General features: G+C 42.0%; 2 protein-coding genes across 13 annotated transcripts in view; both read left to right on the plus strand.

The window, feature by feature from the left end:
- The window catches only part of lmo7a (LIM domain 7a), a 59,569-nt gene that overhangs the window by 29,791 nt on the left and 6,339 nt on the right, over window positions 1-23,439 (plus strand). For 8 of the 12 annotated variants that reach the window (XM_017302097.2, XM_081601335.1, XM_017302068.2 and 5 more), the window contains 16 exons: window positions 2,122-2,235; window positions 4,036-4,255; window positions 5,725-5,971; window positions 11,960-11,989; window positions 12,620-12,734; window positions 13,688-13,827; window positions 14,144-14,810; window positions 15,257-15,520; window positions 15,789-15,903; window positions 16,686-16,847; window positions 17,764-17,942; window positions 18,901-18,964; window positions 19,884-19,940; window positions 20,993-21,018; window positions 21,801-21,911; window positions 22,996-23,082. In XM_017302097.2, the coding sequence (XP_017157586.2) occupies window positions 2,122-2,235; window positions 4,036-4,255; window positions 5,725-5,971; window positions 11,960-11,989; window positions 12,620-12,734; window positions 13,688-13,827; window positions 14,144-14,810; window positions 15,257-15,520; window positions 15,789-15,903; window positions 16,686-16,847; window positions 17,764-17,942; window positions 18,901-18,964; window positions 19,884-19,940; window positions 20,993-21,018; window positions 21,801-21,911; window positions 22,996-23,082 (2,598 nt within the window). Of the gene's footprint in view, window positions 1-2,121; window positions 2,236-4,035; window positions 4,256-5,724; window positions 5,972-11,959; window positions 11,990-12,619; window positions 12,735-13,687; window positions 13,828-14,143; window positions 14,811-15,256; window positions 15,521-15,788; window positions 15,904-16,685; window positions 16,848-17,763; window positions 17,943-18,900; window positions 18,965-19,883; window positions 19,941-20,219; window positions 20,262-20,992; window positions 21,019-21,800; window positions 21,912-22,995; window positions 23,083-23,439 lie in introns of all 12 variants that reach the window. The other 4 variants (XM_017302070.2, XM_017302085.2, XM_017302073.2 and 1 more) reach the window with 4 other exon arrangements.
- LOC108165752 (LIM domain only protein 7-like) lies at window positions 6,587-10,958 on the plus strand. The gene is made up of 3 exons (XM_081601339.1): window positions 6,587-7,206; window positions 8,104-8,250; window positions 8,655-10,958. The coding sequence occupies exons 1-3, from the start codon at window positions 6,980-6,982 to the stop codon at window positions 9,445-9,447; spliced, it is 1,167 nt and encodes a 388-aa protein (XP_081457465.1). The 5' UTR covers window positions 6,587-6,979; the 3' UTR covers window positions 9,448-10,958.

Genomic DNA, 23,439 nt, shown 5'->3' on the forward strand with positions numbered 1-23,439 from the left:
TCTTCTGCTTGCTTTAGGATAAGACATAGTAGCAGTTCTATTTTTACATTTAGCACATTTTGTATTAAATATTTCAACACATTATGAGAATATTTTTGTTTCACCTGCGTGTGAGCATTTTAGCTCCTATGCTAAAATGCTCACACGCAGCATTTTAGCATAGGAGCATTTTAGCTGCTATTCATTCAGTTGAAAGAACAACTGAATGAATAGTTGTTCTTTCAACTATTCATTCAAATAGTTGAAAGAACAAAAGGCGAAAGGAAGATATTTAAAAACATATTTTTATCCACTCTTATTGGACAAGTTAAGGTAGACGTGGACTGAACAGATTTCTGACCTCCAGTTAAGCTTTGACCTGAAGATAAGTGTTTCAGCTGATTCTCAGTCTCTGTTTATCAGTGTTCAAAGTATTTTTCCTAGACTTCCTGACTCATTGTATGATTGATTATGTGTTTGTAGCAGTGGTGAGGAATCGCTGCAAAATAAAAGGTTTGGTTGTTATTTTGAAAGACAAAAAATAAAACGATTAAAGAGCCTTAAACAACTAGCGTGGTTAGCATTTACCAACTGTAAACAAAAGCATTTCTGCGTTGTCCCTAAAGAGTGTTGATCCTGATTTCAACCTTCAAAAAATCTGCTAAAATTTTTCAAATCCAACAAACAGCACGACAGACCATGCCTAAAGCTCAAAAGCATAAAAACAATCAACATTTCAGTATTTTGTTCGCGCCAACAAGCTAGCTTTGGTAGGACTAACTTTGAGAATTATTTCTTCAGTCACAAGATCCGCACCGAAGAGCGTGACCTGAAAGGGCTTAACGGGAAAAATATTTAATTACTGTATTCTGACTAAACCATTACTGTTCGGGCCTGGTCAAGCTGAAACGTTTGGTCACCAGCTGATTTTTTTCTTTCTCAGTGCATCTGCAATTACAAGTTGCCAAAAAGAAAAAAAAATTGTGAAGCGTTTTATGCATGCTTGCACAATATATGAATGCTTCTTGTTTACCAAAATCTTTGGTATGCATTTGTGCTCCACAATACAAAAGAAAATCCAAAACAAGAAGAAAATTAAAAACAAAATGAAATAAAATGCAGTATACTAATACGAAATGACAGCTCAGCAGGAGGTCTGATGGCTGTTATTATCACAGTTTTGCAGTAGGAAATTGAGCATAGCTTTGTCTAAAAAAAAAGTAAGAATGTGCATAGTTAACAAACTGCAACAATTTCTCAGATGGTATATAAACACAGAAACAGGACAATAATGGAAACACTATAAAGATGTTTTATGAATCTGTTTTGATGGATGTTTGTCAAAAGTTTTGAGCTAAGTTTCTAAATGTCCCTATGTCAATTTTGTCTCTATGTATTTTGAACTTGGGGTTTAACCTTACATGTCATTGAGAGCCACATTAAATGTAGGAGGCTGTTGATGTGTACTTATTTGTTGGAGAAATTGTATACTTAGCTGTACGGCTTTATGATGTGCTGTTTTCTAAACGAGCCTAGAAATCAGACCAGAGCAATCACCTGCTTGGAACAGCATAAATCATTCACCACTGAGGGCAAACGTGCTGCCATTGCTTGATAAATATACATCTCTGGAAAAAATTAAGACCACTGCACTGAACCCTTTTGAAAACCTCATGGTTATAACACCAAATATTGATTTCTGAACTCTTCATATATATATATATATATATATATATATATATATATATATATAGAAACTTATCTCATATATATATATATATATATATATATATATATATGCTTGAGTAAAATGAACATTGTTCTTTTGCTCCATGAACTATTGACAACATGTCTCTGAAATTCCAAGAAAAAGTTTTAGTATTTATTTGCATAAAATGAGAAATGGTCAAATACTTTCAGAACTCAAATAATGCAAAGAAAAGAAGTTTATATTCATTTAGAAACAACAATACTAACCTTTTAACTGAACCAAACTTTAAATTTTCGGTTCAGAGAAACCAGACATTTTTCTCTGAACTCTTCATTTTTTCCAGAGCTGTATATTCTCTGATGATTATAAAATTTTGCTATCCGCTATTTTTTATATTTACTGTCTGTTTTTTTTGTTTTTTTTGCCTCCAGGTTTTAATCACCATTTACTGGCTGGGTAGAAGAGCTCAGAGTGATCGTTTCTATGATGGACCTTACCTAAATTTCAAGGCCTTCGAGGGATTATTGGGGACCGCACTGTACAAGGTGAATTCCTTTTCGAAGGTGTAATTGTACCTCTGGGCTCTAGTACCTGTTGAAGGCTTAGCTGTCAGCGTGTATTGAAATCCTCTTTTACAGTCACTGCTCAGTACATTTGTGTATCCTCCCTGGTATGTGGACTATGCGTGAGGACGGCCACAGACGGCCGAGGGGGGGCGCACTCTGGTGGGCGGCGAAACCAGCATTGCGTTAAGTCATAAGTGACCTGATCCCTTGACTCAGCTATTTTCATCTTGTTTACAACGCGGCACACATAGTTCACATGTTAAAATAGCCACTTCTTTTCCTGAGAGAGGCATTCCGTCCCTCCCGTCCTGCCCGTGCCAGTGTTGAACTTGGCACCTTGTGTTTCGCGTGGATTTATAGCTTGTGTGTGAGCCCTCTGTAATCCACTTCACTCCAGGGATTTTTTGGTAATAGGAGTTGGTCAGGGCACATTTTGTACATTTAGCCACGTTAATCCAAGTTCAGTGGCTCTTGAGGTTTTGGTTGGGTTTTAATTTGTTGACCTCTATTGTCTGGCAGGATTCGGAAGATTACAGATCAGAAAACCGTCTTTCTCTTTAAATCGTCTGACACGTTTTGGCTTGTTCAGTGCCCTCGTGTTTAAGGAGGCTTTTATGTGTTTGTGTGCAGAGACGTTCTCGTCTTGTAGTAAACACAGTCATTAAGGGTGTGGGGATGAAGTTTGTTTTGGCAGAGATGGCAGGGAGGAAGAAATGATGATGTTTTTCGATGCAGATTTCACCATCCGTCACCCATTGTAACTCATTGTATGTTTACAGTAACCACGTCAACACAGACTTTAAAATCTACCTGGGAGATCCCGCGCACCTCCTCCCCTTTACACACTCAAAGGAGCTAAATATTAGAACTGGCACAGTGTCATCTAGATGCGTTACGGACTGTGTGTTTAGGCATAAAAAAGGTATTAAGCACCCACGTTATTTCTGTCATTTTGCATACAGTCATTATTGGTTGAAGTACTTTTGAGGCTTTTAATTCTTTATTGTTTGGATGTTTCTTTCTTTCCCTTTCTAGCTTGACATTTGACTACTCTTTCTATTCAATGAAGAGTTAATTTCAAGCAGAGGGTTTCCTGCCGCTCACCCTGCTATTAAACAGGGCACATTAGTTTTCAGGGGCTTTAGGTTAGCGCTTTGGGAAGAGACGGTTAATGTCAGCCTGATTTAGTCATTTAAGCCAGTTTAAATGTCGGTTTGCGGTCGGTTATGTCACTGAGTCCGCACAGATCAATCTTTGTCTTCTCTGGCTATGAACCCTTTGTCCATGAGGGCAACTGACAATTTTAGTTGAGTTGGAACGTGTTGATTTTAATAGCAGTGACTTCTTTCTCACTCGGTACCCTTTCGGTCAACGGCAAAACTTAACGTTAGTCCACTTTTATCTGTTCCCACAACATTTTTGATGCGTGTTTGGTGCTATAGTCCTATTTGAAGTCCACATTGCTACCAAGTTTTTGTTGTCTGGATGTTGATTTGAATTGAGGTTAAAGATTTTAGAGGTCTTTGCATGATGCTATGACCACCACGCTTGACAGCTGGAACATTGTTGTTAGGTCTTGGCCAAATTTGTCTCGTCTACCTGCAAAACTCCACAAGACACTTAGCTCGTCTGAACTGGAAGCTCTTGAAATGGTTCAAAATTTAAAGCAGATGAAACAGGGTTGACAACGGACAGCAACAGAGAAGGTAAATATTATAACTGGCACCCTATTATCAGCAAATGTGTGACCGACTGTGTGTGTTTGTGTGTGCATGAAAGGCTCTGCAGGAATCAAACAGTCAGAAGGGCTCCAGCGTTCGAGACAGCGGTTTTGGAGACAGTTGGTACTCTGAGCGAGTGGAGATCTATTCCCTGAGAGGAGGTGGAGGAGGCGGAGGAGGCGGACACAGGAGGGACGACTCGTTAGACAGTTTGGACTCGCTGGGCTCGAGACCCCACAGCATCTCATCTGACGCCACTCTCAAAGGCAGCAGCGAGGGTACAGTAGACGATTCAAACCGCTTTTTCTTGCCTTTGTGTCGTTCGTCCGCTAAATTGACTGGGTTTTTCTTTTTAAATCTGTGTTTCACTCTAAATAGTACTGAGTCACTGAGCCTCTAGATCCATACCTCTCAAACTGTGGTCCGAATACCACTTGCGGTACTCTGACTGTGAAGTATTTATAAGTTAATTAGTAATAACATAGAGTGAATACACCCCAAATGGACAAAAATATGCTGTGACCACAGTGCTTTGTGCACTTTGATCTTTGTTTCAAGAAAGCAGTACTCACAGAGGAAGTGCAGTTGAGAATATTTAAAAATAAAAACTCTGAGAAAATGAACCACAAACAAGTGCTGGTGTCTATTTTCCTCTGGATGAAACCAGTAATAGTTACTGTTGTTCTCATTGACCGTTCATTGGCTACTGCAGCCCTTTGAACTGCCTTGTTGTTGAAATTGTGCTATGTGAATAAAATTACCCTACCTCGTCTTTCCTTACCGTTCACAATAGGCTGCAGTCCAATGGCAATGCATCCTTCTGCAATGTTTCCATTCAAGCACTAAAGAAAATTTTAGGACATTGCAGCTTAAAAATTGCAGCTTAAGCAATTATCGACCATGCTGGATTTTTAGGTTAAATTGGTTTACCTGTTACCAAACTCTGTCTTTGACTGTTTAGATTCTCACTTCAGAAGGCATTTCTGCTTTGTTTCTTTGTTTGTGTTTGTTTGCTTCACTTTTCCTATCTTACTCTTCTTCTCTCTTTTTCTTTTGTTCTTTCTCTGTCTTTCTTGCTGAGGCTCTTGTACTGTTTTAAAAGGTTTGGATTAGATAGAACTTGGAACACCTAATATTTCGTGAGGTAATATTTATTTTCTTAAAAGCTAAAGAACCGCTGGTCTAGACCCTCTTATCTCTCAATATTTCAAATCCATTTCATCCGTCTGGACGGATGAAATTTTTGTGAACTGGGAAGACCCGCTGTCTTGAAAAGCTGACTCTCATTTGTGAAAACAAACATCTATTACCATCTAGTGGTAGGCTTGTGGAAGTTTTTTTTTTTTTTTTTTTTTTTTTGTAGAATATCAAAGTACGAAACTTTGACACACTAATGTAAAACGGATTCTCTGGTAATGGACGTTTGTGCAACCCAGCGATTCTTTTGTGTAACTGGAGGCAGTGAGACATTCCACAGCCGTCCACAGCAGCTTGTAAATGAAGAGGCCTCTGTTCCCCACCCTGCACCCCTCAGTTACTCCTACAAAGTCACTCCAAAACACACACACACACACACACACACACACACACACACACACACACACACACACACACACACACACACACACACACACACACACACACACAAACCTCACTCTTTTCTACATCCTGGCTTTGTTTGTCTTCTTCTCTTTTCCCTCCTTCTGTCTCGCACCGGTTCCTGATCCTGTCCTGGTTCTCGGTCCAGGTTGTTGCAGCGACACCGAGGCAGACTCCATCTTCAGGATGGCTGACAAGAACAGCCTCAGCTACCGCAGGTCACTAGTCATCACGCCTAAAGCCAGCGCCCAGTTTAACCAGTTCCTGCCCACTAAGGACAAGCAGTCGGGCTACGTGCCGGCTCCGCTGAGGAAGAAACGGGCTGAGCGCAACGAGGACAGCCGGCGTAGCTGGACCAGCTCCGGCTACGGAGAAGATGAAGCCACGCTCACCAGGTACATCGTTTTTTTTCCACTTAAAGGTGCTGTTCTTTATTTAGTTCATGTTGGTAAAATATTTGGCTTGTTTAGTTGCCAAAAGTTCACAAAAGTGTTAGCATGGTTGCTTGTGTTTTTAATTTTTATGCTGTGGGATGGCGATCTTAGTCAAGAAGGGATTTCCACTCCTGGCTATGGCGGCAGCCATGTCACCCAGAGTGCCTTACCATCATCAGCTCAACCCCGCTGGGAATATGGTTCAGGAAGCGGAAGTGACTCGGACCCAGACCGACCGGACCCCGATCTCGTCCTGGACGATTTGGCAAGCAGACGATTCCACAGTCCCTCCCCTGCTCCTCCCACCAACTTTGCCGTGCCTGTCAGCCCCTCAGTAAGGGGACGGGGGGGTTGGGGTAAAGGCGGCCCCTGGCCTAAGGTCACTGTTTCCCCCACTCAGCCATGCGTGACCTGCGACAGGTCAGAGAACATGAAGATGCAGTGTGGATGTGCCTGTGTGATGAGAGATAAAAACCCAATGCTCCTCTTCCTCTCAGTTTGCATGGATTATTGCAGCCATGAGCAACATCTTTACCCAAAGTATTCTAACACAGCTTCAAACACTTCAGTTTGATGGAGTTTTTGGGGAGAGTGATTTACAGATTCAAGCTGCAGTAAAACCATGTTTGTTCTTTCTAAAAAAAAAAACAAACAATTGTGGGCTTTGAGTTGGAATTTAAATTTTTTTTTTTTTTTTTTTGTGGCATAGGACCTAAAATTGGTTTCTCAGTTTGCCTTGTGTTTGCTTGGGTTTCCTAATCCTTACATCATTTGGTTTGAGGCTGCTGTGCTTTTTGTTTTTGCGTGGCTTTTGTGAGCTTGGTTCCTACAACGAGTGATTTTTAATTTGGCACTTGTGGTTGGCTGTCTCCTTTGAGCAGCAGAAGCAGGAAAACGCAGTCCCTCGACCGCAGCCACGTGAGGGTGGACCACCGGCGGGGCGTGTGCTCCGACAGCCTGTTCAGGTACATGTGCGATGATTCTGAAGAGGATGATGATGATGAGGTGGGCTATGCCGATCCTGTCCAGGATGATCTCTATGCCCGTAAGATAGGCGCCAAACTGCAGCGGGCGAGCAGCGTGTCTTATAACAAGTTCTTACCAAAGTTCTGGACGCCAGAAGAAGACGTTCATGTACAGAAGATCAAACTGGGCTCTCAGAGGAGGCCCTGGTACAAGGAGATGCAAGGCTTCAGGTGTGTGAGGGGGGTGACTGTGTGTGTCGCATTACTGGGGACCAAAATTCAACAGGGAATCGTAACATGTTAACTACACCTCGGCTTACCCAACGCTTTGCAAGAGTATTCATACTTCTTGAGCTTTTTCCACATTTTGCCTACACGACCGTAAACTTTTAGTGTAAAATAAAATAAAGATTTTGTGGTTGGGTTTACATTTGGCCGCCTTTTCTCTGATATGCCTAAATAAAATCTAATTAAACCACCTAACCAGTACACAGCAGGGGTGTCATAACCAAACTGTGGGAAGAGCTGATAGTGATAGAATGTGAAAACGGATAAAAACTGTTTTTGATTTGACTGATGAAATAATATTTAAGTACACAACAGTCATCTTGAAAGCTCTAAAGTCTAGAAGGCCACATAAAAGCTTATGGTGGACCTGATTTGGCCCGCAGTCCTTGAGTTTGACACATATACCATTGAGTATGGTGCAGCGAACACGACATCCCGGAGTGCATCCTGTATTCCTCACCTTGTTGCACCCAATCTCCTCCTAACTCTAGCCCACACCAATAAAAACACCATCTCCACAGTGAAACATGGTGGTGGCAATATCATGCTGTGGGAATACTTTTCCGGTCAGAGTCGACGTGACAAAAAGTGACAAAGTTCAAGGGGTATGAAGACTTTAGCGAGGTGTAAGTCATATTGCTGTTTGTTTTCTTCTTGCTTAGTTTTCTTTAACTAGCTGCATGCTAATATAAAAATATTTTACATTTATTTAACAGCACATTTCTTTGCAGTACAACTTCCCGAACTCCTATGAGTCCTGCTTTTATCCTGCGATCGCACTCCCTCTGCTCTATTCTAACCTCCTCTGTCCCTCTCTCTTCCTGCTCTTCTCGGCTGTAGCCGTCAGAGGTCCGGCTCTTCGTCCGACGACTCAGAGGGCGGCATTGGTCCTTGGTTCTCCTCCGCTCCCCCTTCTTCTGCAACCTCCCCCTCTCGCTCCCACAAACACGAGACCCCGGCTCAAACCACCCTTGTTGTCGGGAAAAGGTCGATACAGCTGCACGACTGTGACGATGCGAGTTCGCTTTAAAGCATCGCATTTTAAAGGAACACTACTCCATATGGGGCTGAACTGATTTAAGCTGCTTTCTAATCGACTAATAGAGCAGTTGAGCCACTGGGGTTGCCCTAACGAGCTCTAACAAGGAGTTTGCTTCCCCTTTTTTGGAAATAAGCTGTATTTAAATTTATTACAGCTTCTACCCAGTTTTGCAATCAACTTGCATTGGTATTATTTCGCGGTTGTATACATTTACGAGCAACAACCACATTTGATCAGCATCTGTGTGAATCAAATGTTCCCTTTCCACCTTTTCTTGCACCTCGATCCAGGTCCCATGCATGCGCTCATCATCTCTCTATCCTTTTCTCTCCTTCTGCTCACCCTGCAGTCCTCATGTTCAAGCACACCCTCCCCCACAGCTCCCCAAGATAGAGCCCCCTCTTTTAGAGATCCCTCCTCTGGTGTTTGCCCCCGTGGATCCCACCTCAGGTCCCAGACTGGTCAAAGGTGAGAAGTGGCCGCTTCTGGGGCGCGAAGACCCCAGAGAGCCACCGGACCCCATTGACTATGAAAGTATTGACCCGGACTTGGAGAACGATGACATGTTCGCCAGGCGGACCCTGTCGTTTCAGTCCAACGCGGACCTGGCCGCGTTCAAGACTCGGCTCCCCGCCAAGCGCAGACTCCACTCGTCTGAGCCACAGCTCAATATCGTCACACAGCAACACCTTCGCGGAGACGCAGAGGAAGACGATTTTCCAGATATTGAGCAGGACGATGTCGTTTATCGCAGGGAGAAAACCCAGAGGCAGCGACCGCTTTCGGGGGCCCCAGACAACTACGCCCCCATGCACGTCCCGGAGCCCTGGGCCCTCCCTGCTGATCTCAAAGCCAGACTCCTCTGCGCCCCCTGCCCTCTGACTCGGGAAGCGGCCGCAGCTGAGCAGGATCAAGCTAAGAATGAGCTCCAGCCAGAAAAGGATGACATGCTGGTTCGGAAGCTGCGAGATTGTTCCGACCAGAGTCAGCAGAGAGGCCCGTTGGCCGGTCGCACGACTCCCTCCGTGCCTTCTTCCTGTAGCGAAGGCGACCTGCAGAGGTGGCAGGCAATCAGGGAAGCCTCTCAGCTAAGATACAAGAGGAAGCTTTTATTGGAAAGACTAGTGGCTCTGAAGGTGTAGAAGCATATTGATGTTAAACTTCTGATCCATGTACCATTTACCAACCCTGTGTCGGATGACACACGAGTTCTGATGGATGTGGAGTCGGTCGGAGGTTTAACTTTTGTCCAGTCACGCTCTTGTTTAGAATGAAACGCTGCTTCTACTTTTTTTTACTGGGTCACTTTAAAACATGTTGCTGTAAGCCACATAGAAGGAGATATACTGACATTTGCTGTATAAAAAGTCTATTTAGTTCTTGACATGTTCTGGTATCACATTGTCACTGTTTGGTGACTTTGAGTGGAAATACAGTCTGACGGTATTTACACGAGAAGGTTGAAATGAAAAGACACAAAATAATCTAATTGGTTAAATTGCACCATATTATTTCTGTTGTAATTACTGTTGGTTATAATGCAATAATATGCTTTTGCATTTTTCTTTTGACACATTGACATAAGCAAAAAATACAGTAATAAATGCCAGCTACATTTAGCAAATTTTTTTCAAGTTAATAATAATTTGTGCTTATTGCCCAGAATAGTATGTGTGTTTGTCGTTTGGCTCCTTATAGAGTAGCAGGAATGGATCTAGCTTTTATCAGCTGTATAATTAGTTTGGCAATCAACTCATAGGCAATAATGCAGTATTTTTCCAATAATGTAAGAAAGTTTTAGGTCCTTCAGAATAATAACATTTTGTCAATAATTAAGTTGATTAAGTTATTACTTTATTGTTGCAGTTTCAAGAAACACAGTGGTTTTTATGCATTGCACAACTATCCACTGCAGTGATCACATTTAAAAAAAATAAATAAATTCTGAACCAAAGAGTAATAACTTTTTGCTTTGTTACTGGCAATATAGCAGTTTATTATTAGATATTAAAAACTTTATTACATTATTAAAAAGGTATTTGTCTGACTAGCTTTATTATATTTGGAATGGCAAAAAATTATCACTTTTTTTTGCTGTTATTATGTTTTTGACCATGAGCTGCTCATAGCTTACCTGTAGTTTTAAAATATCATGAGACTGACTTTGTGGCTTTTTGGGGTTGAAAATATTTACACTGACACAGATGTCTTGGTAGCGTAGTCCTCTTTCAGCCAGCTGACCAGCAGTGTGGAGTAATGGCATCTTGTTAAAAGGGTTTTAAACCAAAGCGATGATAATGATGGAATATTTTTAAAACATTTGTCTTCCTTGCCCATGAGTAGTTTCAATTTTGTTTGCTCTTATATTGAGAATTAATACTTTATTATTCTGAAAAGGGTTACGGTTCAGAGGTGCATGTTGTTTACCTTCAGCGTGAACTCCCCGGTTGTGCAACAAACATACTGCTCCTGCGTGTGGGTGTGGTTCATGAACAAAAACCCCCAAACTTCTCCTTGACCGGAAAGGATTTCATGAAAAAAACTGGTCCCATATATTTTCATCTTTAGTTTGTTTTCTTGAAAGTCTGAATTTGCCTGTAAATTGTACATCTATATATTTCTGATCAATAAAATAAAAGAAATAACTCCATGACTTTGCATTGGAACCAGATGAATAACTCCCCAAGCCGTGAATCTGACCCCGAGTTCAGCTGAAAAGAGCTTCACGCCAACATGCGAAACTCACAGCGCAGCAGCAAGACAAGGCAGATGCAAAATACAGTAGCCCCGACTGCAACAAGTCAGGCAGTTTAATGTGCGCCAACATTTATTAGGGGGTAAAGAAATCCCCCACCTCTCTGAAAGTACATGCGACGTGTGCGTTCTCTTGGTGAGCAGAACTCAAAGTTTTCACCACAGGCTGGGCGCACAATGCAACCATTTAAGCTGAGTCAAGCTCATCTGGATTTACTTCGCTGCCATGTGTGAAGTTAAGCTTGCATCATGGAGTCTGTGGAGAGGATGTGTTGCTTAGAGGGAAATCCAAACACATCTCTATTAAGTAAGAGGCTCCATACAGTAGAGTCAGTTTTGTTTCTTGCATGAGTGGAGTTTAGGAAGCTTTCTCCACTCCACTAAAGCCTTTTAGTGCAGGAAATTATCTGAGATTATGGGGTGTGATTAAATATTCCAGAGTTCTGCACAAAGCACACTGGCAAGCCTGTTTCTTTTTTGTTTTGTTTTTTCTCAGCAGAATGAGGGTTCACCTACGTAAAATACAGAAAAAGCAATCCATTGCAATAGAAAACTTTCATAGGGCAGACTTGACAGATAAGTAATGTTTTTTACTTGATGTACCCATGCCTCCCTTTTTTTAATGTTTCCCTGGGCAACTGCCCATACAATTCATACTGTCAAGTCAGCTATTTCACTCTTTATCTTCTGCAGGCAGGCAGCTGCAAATTTTAGACTTTGGCAAGTGGAGTCATGTTTGTGTTTGGTTTAAATACAAATGAGTTTTATTAAGAGTCTCCACCTGGCCTCCAGCTTTGGACCCGAGTACTGTCAGTCTCACTGTGTGGGGAAAAAAAAAAAAAAAAAACAGCCTACAGAAATATGACTTTTGTTGTCTGTGATTCTCTCCGGTTCCCCCAGACAGCAGCAAACGCAAGAAAGTTCTGATGGGTGAGTTGACGCGGGTGCCCAGAAATGTGGCATGTTTTGGATTTGCTCAGACCTCTGTCCAGTCGCACCCTGCCTCTTGATGTGCTGTTTTCACTGTTGTTTGCTGCTAACTTTTAACATGCAATATTAAACACAGGGGCGAGTCCAGGGTGGGAGGGTGGGGATGAAGGGCTGCAAAAAGCTCTTTCTTAAAATTAAAAAATAAAATAAAAAACTGCAGTGTGACCGTTTTGACTGGTTAGAGGTCTGAAATCTTTGTGTGACATCTTTAAAGGGAGTTTTTTTTTTGTCAACTGTGACCCTATGGAGACTTTTGTTGCATGATGGTGGGGATGACAGTCGTAAATTTTATTAACCCATTAATTTTTTATAACCTGTTTAATTTTTTTTCCTGGCTGGTCTTTGTGGTGTGTATACTAACTCCGTTACATGAAAGTCTAACATGATTTCCAGTATTTGCACATATGGCGGTATGGTAAGAGATGACGCATGCGTAAAATGTTTTTAATTTAAACTTATGAAGTACGTTTTTTTTGTTTTTTTTGGAGATTAACAATGCAAAGAAGGTGACTTTTTTTCTTTTTTTTTTTTTTTTTTTTTACTATTTCCTCCACTTATTTCATCTCTCAGGAGCAAATCAACAAGCGACATCCAGGTGGACCCGTCAATCATCCGGCAGAATCGCTTCGAAGAGCTTCAGAAGTACAGAGAACAGATTAAAGACAGTGAAGATAAGTGGCAGGATGTGAGTATATTTGATATATGGGCACTAGATTTTACTTAGGATTATCCAAGTGAAAGGGGTTTAAAACTGAAGTACAGTGAACTTCAGATTTTTTTATTTTTTTTAAATCATTTTCCTCCCACTTTCCCAATTACTAGCTTCAATAAAATACACTGAAGCTGGTAATTATAATGTGACAGGATGTGAAAAGGGCACTGTCTAGCACACGCCTGTAGCCATCTTTCCCATAAGTTTTCTGCATAATCAAGACAGACAAGAAAGATGTTTGCTTCTGGCAGAGATAAGGCTGAAGTGAAAGACGAGCTCATGATCTGTGAGATTAGACTTGCAGCTGCTGGCTGAAATCAGAGCCATTTGGATTGAAGTCAAAGAGGCAGGAACTGGTTGGTGCGGTGCTGCCCTCTGGCTATTGACTGTTCTCATCAGCAAATGTCCCTGCTGGCAAGAACAACCCCAACAACAGATTCAATATGAAATATTGCTATCATGTAATAACGATGGGGAAGTTGTGATACAGAAAATGACTTCATTTTAATAAAAGAACAACGTTTTCTTGAAAGTGATGACAATTATGTACCTGTTTTGTCACTTACTTAATGAGTAATAAAACGCCTATCACGTGACAGATGTCTTTATGTTCTCTCTGTTGTACCTGCCTGCTGTCTGATTGATGTCACCGCGAAGTAATGGAGTCCTGAAGCTGCATTTAGGTCACTCAGTCCCCAAACCACAGGGGAAGCGAGTCGGGAGGAGCTTCAGGCTCACAAATAGAACACCTTCAAATGGAGCCCTGTTTCTTTTTTTTTTCCTTTTTCTCTTTTTTTTTTCTTCCCCAACTTCTCCACCACATCCCCTAGCTGTCCACGACAGCCTGTCGCTTTAATCCAAACCCTGAGATTTGATGTGTCAAAGATGCTACGCATTAGGTGAACTTGGATATCTTTTCTCCGCAGGACCTGAGCAAATGGAAAAACCGGCGCCGGAGCGTGAACTCTGACATAGTGAAGAAGAAGGAGGAGCGGGAGAAGATAGAGCAGGTCACGTACGGCAGCGACGGCAGGTCCAAGTCCTTCAAGGAGATCCAAGACGAGAGGTGAGCAAAAAGGGGGGGGAAAAGCACACCTGATCAGTGTAGAGCATCAGGGTGGTTGTGGTGCTTAATGAGTTTGTTCTTCTTTTGCACCTTTTTACCCTCAGAGGAGGGATACTTTACTAAGGTAATAAAGGGCAAAAATGTTTTTCTGTGTTGTTGAAGAGAAACTGCACTGTTGTCTTCAGTGTGTAAATAGGAATCAGTTTATTATACCTCATCGCTTTGCATCATACCCACCTCCTCATCTTTAACTTTGCACATTGCCCCCCTTCCTACTCACTACCCTCACCTTTCTCCTCCTCCCTTCCACCCGCAGAGAACCTAAAAAAAAGCACAGCATCGGCAGCCGCCTGTCGTCTCTCTCCTACTTGGATGACGACGACGACAACTTATTTGAGAAACCCGTAATTCGCGCACCAACCCGATCGCTTCCACCCAGAAGCTACACCATCGACGTTCCCTCATATTCCCCAGAACCCTCCAAGCCCTCTCTGAAAGCCGAGGACCCCCCGGTTGCTTCCCCACGTGCTCGCAGACAGCCTTCACCTCCCACTCCGCAGGAAACCGTGGACGGTCCTGCAGCCAGAAACTCCATCACCACCACCACCACCAGCAACCAGCCTCCAGCAGCTACATCCTATCAGAAGAGTCCAGCGGAGGAACACGAGGTCCTAAAATACACAGAGAAGACTACGAGGGACGTAGCCCCCCACTCCTCTTTTGCCTCCACCCAGAAGGAGCTCGAGCCAAGGCCCTCATTGTTGGGAGCGCCGACTGGGGTGGAGGCCCCCTCCTCCAGCTCTCTGGACAGACAACCACAGTCGAGCTCGATGGAACCCAAGCCTCCCGCTGTGTCTCGGGTTTCCGCCTCCCTCCCCCGGAGCTACCAGAGATCGGATAGCGCGCGGCTAACCTCGGTTGTCGCTCCGAGGCCCTTTGGGACCCAGCCGACCCGCATCTCCTCTCTTTCCAGAGCCCACACGGTAAGTACAGCAAACCGTGTACCAGGCACACAGAGGTGCGTCTCAATAAATGAGTAGTGGCCGAGTAAATTATCTGTTACGTAGATTCATTACACAAAGAGGGTTTAGTTCAGCTCATTTTGATGAGCTGAACTAAACCCTCATTACAACTAATGAGGACACAAAATTGAGTTTCTCTGACAAATCTTCTATTGCATGTGAAAATGGGTTTTGGAAAAAGACGAATGTTTATAGTCATGCTGAGAGTAATTAATGAAAAGTTGAGTGGAAGAAAAAATGTCTTGTGCTAATAGAAGTACAAGCAGCAGAGATAATAAAACAGCAAAACGTGCTCAGGGTACGCTAGGAAGATGAAGGAGGCCGGACTCAGCCGTCGTAGCTCTGGCTGTAGCTCTAGCTATCTTCTTCAGCTACTGATCAACTCTTTTTGTGTTAATCCTCGACAGACGGACGAATCCCACAAGGGTGTCAACGGCAACGTCGATGTTTCTAAGAAGGCGTCAGTGCCGAGCCGGTATCATCAGTACATGACCTCAGAGGACGAGGCTCAGTCCAGCTCTGCACACAGCAGCGATGGCGAGGAAGAGGAGGAGGAAGAGGAGAGCGCCACAGCAAAGGGCCTGTCCTCGACTCAGAGCATCAGGTCTCTCCCGTCTCATGTCAAGAGTGACGTCTCAGTCAGTCCTGCTCCTGGCAAAGAAACCAGCAAGGTACTGGGATTTCTTCTTCTGGTAATATCAGAAAAGGAAAGCTCTGCTTCAGACTGATGGTGTTAACAAAGATGTATTTTTTTTTGTTTGTTTTATAATAAAAATTCAATGAAACTAAAATTAGTTCATCTTCAGTTTGTTTGCTGACTAAAATGGAGCAACAAACTATTATGTCAGAAGCTTTTCTGGCCAAATAAAAAAAGAAATAGACATAATCTGAAAGATAGTCCATATTCTTATTACTCACCTGCTGTTGTGTGATTTCCAGGAGGATTTCTGTGAGATGCGAATCAGCCTGAACCAGAAACCCAACAGCAGTCGAGACTTTGGCTTCCAGGCTGCCTGGGACTCGACGGGAGCTCAGGTCACGTCCATCCAACCAGGTGACACAACACAGCTGAGCTCGAACCCAAACCTTTCACATGAAAAGTCACCCATGCAGTGTTTGCATGTAATTCACAGTAGCACATGGTAATACTGGACACTGGTGCTTTGGCTCTGTTTCATCATGACAGCTAAATGACGCCTGTTAGCCGTTAGCAGGTTTTTGAGTCCACTGCAGTTGTGATGCCAGAACCTTATGTAGGGCAGCGTCTATATGGGTCAGATCTGCTGGGTCTGAGCCTCTGTTTTCTGCTGCAGCTCCCCACCAGCGCATGAACAGTAGGACGTGTATTTTAAGCTATACTGACATATCGCATCAATTCATGAAACCTTAAACTTAAACCTTAAACTTACTCATCTCTACAGTCAGATAAATGTTTTAAAAATTTTAAACAACTGGGTAGGAGTTTATGTTGCCGCCACGCACAATGAGGAAAATTGTGACTGAGGTGAAAAGAAATCTGGACGGAGAAAGGACAAGTCTCCATAGCAACCGTAAGATGCTATCTACAGCACCTGCTAACTGGTTGCTTGGGAGTGTCGGTAAAAGCCTCCTACGTTCTGCCATCACAAACAAAAATGTGGAGTTTGCTCATTTCTACTGGGTATTTTAACTGTGCGCTTTGCATCTACTGTTCAGTTCTTGTAGTTGAAGATGCTTCTTTTGTTTACTGATGTTTGAAGCCCTGGACCAGAAGAACTGGAAAAGCTGGGACTGCTCTGATGTCGGTTCTAATGACGTTCCTTCTTCTAATAAGCCCGTTCTCCCTGTAACCTCCAGGTAGCTCGGCCGAGATGTGCCAGCTGCAGGTCGGGGACGAAGTGCTGACAGTGAACGGGCTCCAGGTGGCACAAATGAGTTACGAGCAGTGGAAGTCCAGCTTGGAGGAGGCCCTGCAGAAGGGCAGCCTGGTCATGGATGTGCGCCGTCACGGCCAGCACAGTGAGTCATCTCCGCTGTGTGTGTGTGTGTGTGTGTGTGTGTGTGTGTGTGTGTGTGTGTGTGTGTGTGTGCGTGCGTGCGTGCGTGCGTGCGTGCGTGCGTGCGTGCGTGCGTGCGTGCGTGCGTGTGTGTTTGTTTGTTTGACTGCTGTGAGAGCAAAGAGACTGAACACGAAGGAAAGGTTCAAGGGTTACTCTCCTGGACTGACAATGCCGCTTAATCTCTGGGCGTCGCTAAACAGTTTTGACACTTTAAATTGGTCCGTAAACTATTGTGAAGTCAGCCATGAATGATATCATGACAGCTAAATGACGAAGGACCTGCTGAGGGAGGGCTGGGTGTGTTCTCACCTCTGTGGTTTATTTTCTTTTCCCCCCTTTTTTTCTTTTTTTTTAATTGGCTGGTTAAAAATGTTCATGTTCCATCTTTTTTTTTTCCTGATCATTGTTCTCTTTGCTGTCCATTTTTTTTAGTATCTATAAAACATTTCCCTTTGGAGAGCTAACCCTGTGCTGTTTGTCTTTGCAGTCTTTCACTTATATCAGTGTCACCTCAGAACAGAGCTAAACTACACAGTCACTGAAACTAACATAAACGGCTTGTTAGTAAAGTCAATTTATTTAGTAAAAGCCTATTAATAAATCAGTATGAGTTTATGACTTCTTTGGGCTGCATGGCTGGGGAAGGTGGTTTCTCTGTCGCCGCCTGCTGTTCTCTACAATAACACCATAACGGCACCTCTTGGTCCCCCTGCTTTATAGTGGTGGTGTGTGTGTGTATATATTCTGCCTCCGGATGCCGGGGTTCACATTGACAGAGTCACGGACTCACATACACTTACATGCACAAATCTTGGGTTTATCTTCAAGCACACCATCTATTTTTTTTTTATTGCCATTGCATTTACTGCATGCAGACTGGGACAGAGATCAACCTTCCCTGCCATTTAAAAGCCATAAGACCATCAATCTGACCAGTACGGATCATCCGATACTTCTAGGTCCTCCTGAGACAAAGACCGCCAACTCCAGCCTGGATTTCACTTCCCGTACCGTCACAGAATCAGTGCTGGCTAAAGAGGCCCCCACTCTGGTGGTAAGTGTCGATATCCACTCGGTTGACGTAAATTTAAGTCGTTTTTATTCCAATGTTATCTACGAATACAGTGATCACAGTTTTGCTGCCAGTCTTCAATCTGGCAATTTAGCCAGTGCTAGCTTTAGCCGCAACCGATTTCTCTGTCATAACTATAATTAACCAAATTTTTAACATTTTCCCTAGCCTTACACCTGATTGGTCAGTCATAGTCAGGGTAGATGTCACATGACTGCAGACAAAAATAAAGACAAAATGATCGGTTTACATTTTAAGTTGTCTTTAGCACAGGAGTTAGCATTGCTAACTATCAAATCTAGTCTCTGTGTGCATAGATTGCCAGTTTCCATATCCAGCATGTTTTATTACAGAAGGCAAAATCCTGAGAGGCTAAAATGAAGCAACTGTGATAATCTATTAAGTCTTATTGTTATCCGCTGAAATGCTTGTTCTCTCTGACTCTCTCGTAACCTAAATTATGCCTCAATATGTTGTTGTTTTTTTATAACTTCTTACATTTCTGTCCTCACTGATTCTGAAAATGGCCAACAATGAGCAATTTTTTAACACTTAGCTATGACGCATTTATTGAATCGAAAGAAATATGATTTTTGAATTTCCAGCCAGCTGGAAATTCAAAATCTTATACAAATCAAATTATTCACTCCAGTTCAACTGGATCCATCAAGTGTTCTAAAAGTGATGGCTCACAAGTTGAGACGTATCCAGTAGTACTGATCCACATTTAATAACTGGATCAACAAAGCAAGTTAAAGTAGTACATCCAACGCTTTGTGCCCATTCAGCTAAAATTTGGGAGGGCAAATAATAAAAAGGAAAAAAATGGAAACTTTCAGGGCCAATGGAGCTAGCTGAAACTTGCAGAGCGTTTTCTGTGTTTTTCTGGTATTTTCCTTCATTAAGTGACGCTTTAATGACCTTAAGCCTTTCCCTGCAGGATGTGGCTTCAAACAGAGTTAATGGGGACTTCCAAGATCAACCAGTGACCATGAGGAACAAAGGTAAAGAGCAGTGCTAAAAGTTGGAAAGGTTATGGAACTGATCTCTGAGACTATTTCTGACCATAGCAAAGACGTGGAAAATAAACAAACCTTAAACAGAGATGTCATTTATGACCGTGTGCTGGAAATAGAACGGACAAATTTGTTGGTAAACCTTGTAAAGATATGAAAAAAACCTTTAAATAGGTTCACTTTTTCCACAAAGTCCTTCTACAAAAAGGTGGGGAAATGCTACCTTTAATTTGTGTGCTTTTATTCAGAGGGAAAAAATCCCATTTTGATTAATAATTGTTTTTAACAAGGTTGCACAGTTATTGATGGCCTAGAATTTTAATTATTTATACATCTCCCTGTTGCCAGTTGCACAGTTCTGAGTTTTCAATAAGATGGAGCTGACTGACAGACCTTTGACCCTTCCTGTTTACCCAGTCTTTCTTTCTAGACCATTTTAGAGTCTTGGGCCCTTTCTTAATGGATCAGAATGGATAAGGTAAAAGGATTAGGATTGAGTCAGGTTTGATTTGGCCTGTCATTCGGGTTGTTATCCTGTAGAAAGACACATTAGGAGTAAACCTTCACTTTTCCAGCAGAAAAGAGCGTTCCCAGTGTTTGTCATCCTTTGAAACAGAAATAGGTACACAGCATTTATTTATGTTTCAGTCTTAATTCATTCATGTTTAGGTGGCAATAACTGTGCTATCTGTAACTTTTTTTAAGATGCAGTTTGTTGGATTTTTCCCCCACTGAATGAACACACCCATTCAAAGGTTGAGTGTCTCCAGATTATTCAGTATGAAATGACCCTTTACATAGAGTACCAACAAATCTGTGTCCATCTGTAAGTGCACTCTTCTCAGGTTAAACTAATTTCTCTCTTCTGCTGTGTCTCACTTAACCCTGTTTTCCGTTTCTCACATAGAGTCAGAACCAATATCTTTGAAAAACTTAAAACGGAGATCAGAGTTTTTTGAACAAGGTAAAAATCAAAGAGAAGAAGCGACTGAAAGGGATGAATGTGGTTCCTAATGCTGACTCTGACTTCTCTGTGTATTCCGATGGCCGATCTCTCTGCGCTTTTTATCTGTCCGAATTCCAAGTCGGAGCTGCATGTCTTCCTGTCCGTCTCAGACTTTCGTTGTGTTGATAAAAATGGGACCCTGCTCCCAAGGTTCCTTATTTTATTTTTATTTTTTTTCCCTTTTTCTTGTCTGGTGTCAAAGCTTAACCCTTGTGCTGTGCCCCTTCCCTCCCTCAGGTGGCTCAGGGCCCAGTGTCAGTGCGCTGGTCTTCCTCTGTGGTAAACAGGGTTCATTGTGTGCAGTGAAGTCCTCACCCTTGCTTGGTACAACTTGGGATATTGACATGAAACCTGAACAGCTTAGTAATATTCTTGTCCAACTTGACGCCCTCTAAAAAAAAAAATAAAAATTGAACATTAGCTACATTTTGAAGCAGTGTGTGCTGCTCCTCAAGCTCTGCAGCATGTCAGCATCCCAACATGCCAACCACAAAAGCACATCCCTTGAATCCTGTTGCATTTGTGGTGTTGCACAGATTAGCGCATTGCTCCACTCTTCATGAAGTGTTAGGTATTCCTGACATGCACGTACCGAAGAGTCTGTCTGCCTTTCAGGCTGCCTGTCTGCTGCTCCTTATGTTGTTGCTGCTGCTGCATGCATATCGCTGATTAAAGCTTCTTTGATCATGTTTATTGATTTTCCTCTCAAAAATACTGAGGTGCAAATGTCAATAAGTTTGTGATTTGCCACAAAGAGACCAGATGAATCCTAATAAGTGAAAATTGACCTGTGGTTCCCTGAGGCTTGGTGAAAACATTAATGACTGTTTTGCTTTGAATTTTCGTTTTAAAACACACAACACTTTTTTAAATTGAACTGGAACGCTAACGAGCCATTTTGCCTGGACGTATTCTCGGGCCTCAGGGTTAACTTGTCTGTTTACATGTGCTGCTGCGTCGCTCCGCCCGAGCATGCCTCTCGAACTGACTCGGTGTTTTTTCGTTCCCAGGAGGATCGGAGTCTGCGATGCCAGATGTGAGTAGCGTCAGTGCGTCAGAGGGGAATCTTCTCTTATCTGTGCTATGTTTATTCGATTGCCATGACAACATCTGTGAAAGCAGGCACTGTGAATCTGTGTCCATGAAGCCCAGACACACTGTTCTCAACAATACAATTATGCGCCACTTTGTGTTGGTTTGTCTTATCAAACACAGTAGAATCTTTAAAATTTTCTGATTGCAACACGAGAAGTTGTGAAAATGTTGAAGGCATGTGAATGCTTTTCCAACACTTAGAAGTGCATCTTAAAAAGTCGGTGCTAACAGCTTGAGCTGCCGTCCTGCGGTGCAGTGTGGTCCTAATAATCCCTCTGCAGCTGCACTAAAAATGGGTCGCTGCCGCTCCTGATTGCACTCATTGCTGTAACATCTGATTGCTTGAATTTTTAGGTTTCATTTGTTTCTGTCACTGCAGAAAGAAAAAAAAAACATCATGTCAACCAAATTCTTTTTATCTCTAAATTAATGAAATTCATGTTATTTTTTGGCTTTTAGAGATCAAACTTTTTTTTTTTTTTTACCGCCAAAATCGGCTCATTTTGTGGCACGGAGAGTTAGCCTCTCAGGAAAAAGAAACAAGACTTCAAACACAGACAGACTTACAGAAATCAAAGTTTAAGGACCTACTTTCTGTTAGAGACACTTGAATTTTAATTTTCCAAGATGGAAAAAAACTAGTGCACACCACCTGTTTTTAAGGTTAAATGTAGTGACTGTGTTTCTTTTTTTTTTTTTTTTGGTGACTTTTTTCTTTTTCAGATTCCTGTTCCTGCAATCACTCCAGTTTCCTCCAGCCGCTGGTCTTGGAACCCAGAAGAAGAGCGCAAGAGACAAGAGAAATGGCAGAAAGAACAAGAGCTCCTCCTACAGGTTTGTAGGAAAATCACAGTATGAACTGAAATAAATCATCAACATCATCAACTTTATTAAAGACACAAGTAGGTCCATATGAGAAAAAATTATAATAACCAAAGTTATAAAGTTTATAACTTGAATTTTATTTAATTAATATATTTTTATGTGTTAGTTTTCTTTGTTAAAATTAAAACTATGATGTTTCAGGTACTGATTGTAACTAATAAAGAATCTTCAAATGAACAAAGCAAAAATTAAACTTAAATTATTAATATTTTGTGTTGCAAACAAGAAAGCATTCAAGAACCCAGAAGTATGTGTTATATAGCCACGATAATTAGAGCCTCTTTGAAGCCAGAAGAGACACATTTTTTGAGAGAGGATTTCCTGATAAATCTCAGAGGGTTTTCTTGTTTCAGTAGTCTTCATCGCCATTTGATAAACGACCTGATTTCGAGATGAGCCGGGACTCATCCTGCCAAGGTTTAATAGGTTCTTCAGATCAGGATTCTCTGAACGATTACATGAGATATGGGTGACCTCCATATCCACAAACCTCCCGGCAGGCTGTCTGTCTAGAAGTATTCACACCCCTGTTACGTTTTCTCATTTTATAACCACAAACTCTGTGTATTTTGTGTGACAGACCAACACAGAGTAGTTCATAAATGAGAAGTGGAAGGAAAATGACTATTTTTTTAAAATAAATAATCTGAAAATTTGGGGGTGCAAATGTATTTAAACCTATTTACTCTGATACTTCTAAATTAAATTACCTTCAGAAGTCACCAAAGTAGTGAGGAGAGTCCATGTGTGGGTGCTATAATCTCATTACAAGACAGCTCAGAGGTTTGTTACAGAGCACTAGCGAACAAACAGAAAAGACAAAGGGTCAGATGAGAGTAACCAAGATTTTAAAGTCTAGGAATGAATATATGCATGAAACACATCCAAGTTTTCACTTGTAATTGTCAGAAAATATGAAAAAGTTCAAGAGATTCAAGCATTTTTGCAAGACACGGTGCATTTCTGCATGCTGCGTAGACAAAAAAAAGAAAAAAGGGTGTTTGGCATTATAAAACCGCTTTCTAATCATCAGGAAAAATACAAGCGTGATCAGGAGAAGCTGCAGGAGGAGTGGCTGAAGGCCCAGCAGGAGATTGTCACAAGCGTGGGCCACCAGCAGGTAATGAAAGTTATTTCAGTTCTCATGAGTTATGGACTGCTGCCTGAAATATTGTCTGGATTGTTCTAAAAGGGAGGCAATTAGTCATGAGTCACACTGTAAATTCGTCTAAATGTATCCAAAAAGCTTTAGTGAACAGAAGTCCTGTAATTATAAAACCATTACGTGGTCTCACAGTCTTGTATTTGACTTTTATAAAAGGAGAACAATTTCAGATAAAAGGATGTACCGAAAGCAAGGCGAGAACAAGGATTAGTCACGTGGACGCTGGTAATATTGCTATTAAGTTTAGTCTTAAAAATATTATTATTGTTGTTTAATATTAGGGAATTTGTAGAGAATATTTAACAAGTGGCT

The sequence above is a fragment of the Poecilia reticulata genome, chromosome 2 (assembly GCF_904066995.2).
Source record: "Poecilia reticulata chromosome 2, P_reticulata-male-v2, whole genome shotgun sequence".
NCBI lineage: Eukaryota > Metazoa > Chordata > Actinopteri > Cyprinodontiformes > Poeciliidae > Poecilia > Poecilia reticulata.

Coding starts and splice junctions, on each gene's coding strand:
- LOC108165752 (XM_081601339.1), top strand. CDS start 6,980: ATGTGCGATGATTCTGAAGAGGATGATGATGATGAGGTGGGCTATGCC. Junction 7,207..8,103: donor AAGGAGATGCAAGGCTTCAG/GTGTGTGAGGGG, acceptor TCTCGGCTGTAG/CCGTCAGAGGTCCGGCTCTT. Junction 8,251..8,654: donor ACCCTTGTTGTCGGGAAAAG/GTCGATACAGCT, acceptor CTCACCCTGCAG/TCCTCATGTTCAAGCACACC.